The sequence below is a fragment of the Nanorana parkeri genome, unplaced genomic scaffold (assembly GCF_000935625.1).
Source record: "Nanorana parkeri isolate BGI_ZX_2015 unplaced genomic scaffold, ASM93562v1 scaffold2745, whole genome shotgun sequence".
NCBI lineage: Eukaryota > Metazoa > Chordata > Amphibia > Anura > Dicroglossidae > Nanorana > Nanorana parkeri.
Window position 1 is genome coordinate 6,747 of NW_017309013.1, and position 1,671 is coordinate 8,417.

Consider the following 1,671-nt stretch of genomic DNA (forward strand, 5'->3'; position numbering starts at 1 on the left):
TTTAGGATCAACAATTGTATCGGTTCCGGGAACCACAAATCCTTCCTCCTGCTGCTCGTGCTGTTCATGGTCACCTCTGTATCCGGAATCGCCATCACCCTGAGGGCCCTGTGCCGGGGCCAGTACCTCGTCAGTGCCTTATTCTACTGCCCCGGCGTCTACGCCGACTACAGGTACCGAGCGCCCCCGCTATCGCCCCTCTCGGCTTCCTGCGCTGACATCTGGCCGGGTCCATTGCTGCGAGTTGTTTCCTTATAATTCCGCACACAGGAACAGGAAGTACCAACGTTACAATGTGTCACGTTAATCAGCTGCCTCCCTGAACAATAAAACTAGCCTGTGATTGGTGCAGAGTCCGGGGTAGTGAAGATTCTCCACCAATCAGGTTCTTTCCTTGTTCAGGATTGACGCGTTGTAGCCTTATGTCGGGATACATTGTATCCGGTTGCTTAGCAGCCGCGAGGACATTGCGTCTCCTTTTCCCCCGCGGTCTTTACTTTGTACACTTCTGAAGCTGACGTTCCCGTGTACAGAATTTTGATTCTGGAACCCGGCCACTGTTGCCATGGTTGCAAAAAAGAGAAATTTTCGGGGGTAAATTTTAGAAGGATATAAATGAAGTGACATCGTCAAATGTTGCAGCGCGGTTTGTAAACCTGACGCACGCATTGCGCTGAGGGTTGCAGGGTCATAGATAGTTCAGCCATGTTTGATATCTGCCGATAACGACTCTCCGCCTTCTCTCCCAGCACATCGTTTGCCTTTACCTGCGTCTGGTACTGCGCCATTGTCACCGGAGGCGTGGCCTACCTCCTCCTCGTCCAACTCCTCAACATCAGCTACAACGTGACGGAGCGGGAGGCCCGCATCGCCTGGCGGGAGAAGACCGGCCGCCGCTACCTGGGAGGTCTGGTGCTGGACCCGGGAACCTACAACCAGGGACTGTACCGGAACTGGCTGCACTTCCTGTCCCTGGACAGCCGGAACGCCCGGAGCCACCTCTCCCACGTCGTGTGATCGAGGCGCACCCCCCTACCCCCCACCCCTTGCCTTATTCCCTTCACCAGGACAACAACATAAACCTCACATTTCACCGGGATCTCCCCTGCGGAGTTTGACTTTCAGCCTGGCGCTGATCCCTTGGCAATGGAGGCAGCCATATTGTGGGTGGTGCCATTGCTCAGCCTATCGATTCACTAGGAGCTAGTGACATCACTGGGCCGCCAAGCACTTTGATTGGATGCAGAAACTTTCTGTGGTGTCCCTGCGTGGGCTGTGGCCTTAACCCCTCTGAGCCCGTCCGATCCAGGAAACTAAAAGGACGCAGTGAATGGCGCATAGGTGGTCACCGTTCCCGATGGCGCCGAATATTACGCTCACGTGTCTGGTGCTTTCCAATGTGCTGAGTTATTTTCTACAGGTAAAAAGAACTTTCTTCTCTAGAGGGACGTAACCCAAAATGGCTGCACCAATGTGCTTTAATAGGTCCACTTTTTAACTCCCAGCTACATGTGACGGGATGGCTCCGCCTCCGCTATGACATCACCTGTAGGGACCGGAATTTATTCGCGTTTCCCTCAATCCTTTTGCTGAAGACGACCACTTTGGTGCTTTATGTGAAACTTTGTATGTAAGACAATCAGAATATTCCGTCATTATTATTCCAACACT

General features: G+C 53.0%; 1 protein-coding gene across 1 annotated transcript in view; it reads left to right on the top strand.

The window, feature by feature from the left end:
• ZDHHC23 (zinc finger DHHC-type containing 23) overlaps nt 1-1,017 on the top strand; it is a 4,903-nt gene extending 3,886 nt beyond the window's left edge. Inside the window, 2 exon segments of the mRNA XM_018574115.1 lie at nt 6-173; nt 750-1,017. Coding sequence (XP_018429617.1) covers nt 6-173; nt 750-1,017 — 436 coding nt within the window.
• Nucleotides 1,018-1,671: the final 654 nt, after the last annotated feature.